We start from the raw sequence: 2,657 nt of genomic DNA, 5'->3' as shown, positions 1-2,657 counted from the left end.
GGTAACTTGCTGTTAACCAATTAACAGGTTTTTACTGAAGCATTTTTACAGTCTTTTACATTTAAAATCACAAGCTTTTTTTTACAGTGTGGATGATTTTGCAGGACATGTTGAAATGCTTGTAACTAAAATATAAAATTTTTAGAACTATAAACTCAAAGCATTTTATTTTACTATGAACAAACTGTATCTTTCAAAACTCGAAAGTTCCACTCCAGAATAAATAACCTTAATAATTTACGTTAATTGACTGTAAGGCCTAAAACTTTCTGATATCAGACAAATAAATCCCTTTGGACACATAACTGCCAACCTCTACACGTCAACGATGCCTACTCTTTATTTGACAGAAACTTCAGTTCTTTAGTTCATCTATTCAGTACAAGGTAATACAGAGAAACTAGGGTAGGTAATGTTATTCATAAACACCAGAAGAACTAATGATAATGAATTATGTATGACTGGTAGATGTATCACCTACAGCTCTGCATGTGCTTCCAAACAAGTGACAGAAATTTATTTGCAACTGGGTCTCTGATCATTTCATTTTGTCAACAAACTCACAGGTTCTGAGGCAACAGCAAAGAAGAGTCCATTTATGTCAGAGGATTGGTGGCAAATGTTCATAAGTGTTCCAGAAGTTCATCAAATGTTCAAAACTAAACTGTGACCCATTTAAATACTCTTCTTTGGGTTCTGATTGTTCTCCTTTGACAAACCACATCAGAAATTGACACAGGAACCATACTTAAAAATGCCATTTGACAATTCTTCCTTTAACTCAACAAGACATCATCACTATTTTCCAATATTTCAGTATGACTGTGTTCATGAATTACATTTTTCCAAAAACAAACTCTCCTTTGTCCTTGCAGTGTCTAGTAAACATCTCGTGGCATCCCAGGAGTGGTTTGTGGCGATCATGTGCGCAGTGGCTTTACTAACTCTGCTTGTCCTCATCGGCTGTTTTGTACTCAAGAACAAATTCGGCAAGTACGCAGGTAAGACACATTCAGCTTCAGAGGTCACACAGAGCTCCTAGACCTCTGTTTAAGCTCTCAGTTCTCTGTAGTCAAAGCGTATACACCTTAGCTTGGTGCTTTTGTTAGCTTTGTGTTGTGTGGCTCTGTCGCACCAACCCATAGACTTATTACTAGCAGTGTCAGACAGAAAACCTGAGATCAGTGAGCTTTATTGGCCTGTCCTTGCCTGCTCCTACTGGTCTTCTTTTGTTCTTCACATATATTTAACCAATATGAAATGCTTTTAATGGATTCAAGAACTAATTATGTCCTGAATGGATTATTGCAACAAACTCTTGCATGCATTAAAATGCATTTAAAATGCATAAGAACCCTTATGGAGCTTATGGAATAAAGCCCAAGGCATTGCAAGACAGTTTTAGTCTTACATCACTGTGGCTGTTAGATACTATACATAAAGTTTATTTATACCTTACCAAGCTGAAAAGAATAAATGTTTTCACCAGTAAGGCCATATCTTACATTCAAGTTCAGCACACAGTAGTTTTTCTAAAAGGCAGTCAGTGTCCTTGATGTGCTTCCACACAGCAAAATACAAAATACTTACACAAATTTGGAGAATATGAAGTATTGAATGTTTGCTCAGCATTTGCAAATCAAGTGTATATCATGTATTATCTCTTATGAATAACAATAATGTCATTTTTTAAATGAAATCAAGGCAAGAAATTTCAAAAGCAATTGAGAAAAACCAATACACAAAACACTCTCCTTGAATGTTGTAATTTCACTCCAATCGAATCTACCAAAATAGTATAATGTGATTTTATGATAAATAACATCTTTGCATTTTTTTTCTCTTGGCAGTGAAGGAAAAGGAGGAAACTCCCGCTGATCCTGAAGCTCAAGCCATGGGCGAAGAATCCCCCTGCGAGTACAGGTCAGAGAGCCACACTAGTCCTGTTATAGATCTTCATCTCACTGAGTTCCTGTAATATCATTTCTTAATGCCTTTTTCTCCTGCAAATAAACCCTACATGCACGCCATTTACTTGGAGCCACATGGAAAGCATTGCTCTGCGAGCTTGAACTGAATCTGTGCTCACTAGCCCACACACAGGTAGTGAACGGCAGCTTTGTTTAGCTCAAAAGTTAGATTGTTAGTGTAGTGGTGTATGTTTGTTGTGTTGTGTTAAGCCTGTAGTACAACTTTAAAAGGGTTCCTCAGTTATAGAAACATCTGAAAATATGGTAATTTTCAAAAATTAAACATTTTCATTTTTTCCAGGCCTGAAAAAGTCATGGAAGTAAATACAAAATACAGAAGTCATGGCAAATTAATGAAAGTTTATAGTGAATATGGAAATGTTTTTATTTTTTTATTGACTAGATAAATTTAAATATTACATATGCAAAATTTTGATCTTTGAGTGTGTTTAAGTCAGAGTTTGTTTATTTGATAATTGTTATAATTTTAAAAGATTAGTATCTGACATACAAATGGAAATCTGTTGATATAGTAAAAAAATTGGAGAAAAAAAATCTTATAAATTAATACTTTGATTTGGCAAGGTCACATTAAATTGATCAAAAGTGACAGTAAAGACTTAAGATTATTAGTGTATATATATATATATATATATATATATATATATATTATTTTTAGTTTTTTTT

The 2,657-nt window shown here is 34.1% G+C and overlaps 1 protein-coding gene across 6 annotated transcripts in view; it reads left to right on the top strand.

Annotated features, from left to right (window-relative positions):
- Window positions 1-2,657, top strand: part of LOC107663069 (neural cell adhesion molecule L1-like protein) — a 61,447-nt gene that overhangs the window by 55,162 nt on the left and 3,628 nt on the right. For 5 of the 6 annotated variants that reach the window (XM_016453219.1, XM_016453218.1, XM_016453222.1 and 2 more), the window contains 2 exons: window positions 876-1,001; window positions 1,851-1,923. In XM_016453219.1, coding sequence (XP_016308705.1) covers window positions 876-1,001; window positions 1,851-1,923 — 199 coding nt within the window. Of the gene's footprint in view, window positions 1-875; window positions 1,002-1,850; window positions 2,104-2,657 lie in introns of all 6 variants that reach the window. The other variant, XR_001631284.1, reaches the window with a different exon arrangement.

The sequence above is a fragment of the Sinocyclocheilus anshuiensis genome, unplaced genomic scaffold (genome assembly GCF_001515605.1).
Source record: "Sinocyclocheilus anshuiensis isolate Anshui unplaced genomic scaffold, SAMN03320099.WGS_v1.1 scaffold2161, whole genome shotgun sequence".
NCBI classification, from domain to species: Eukaryota; Metazoa; Chordata; class Actinopteri; order Cypriniformes; family Cyprinidae; genus Sinocyclocheilus; species Sinocyclocheilus anshuiensis.
This window is presented reverse-complemented; position numbering and strand designations above follow the sequence as displayed.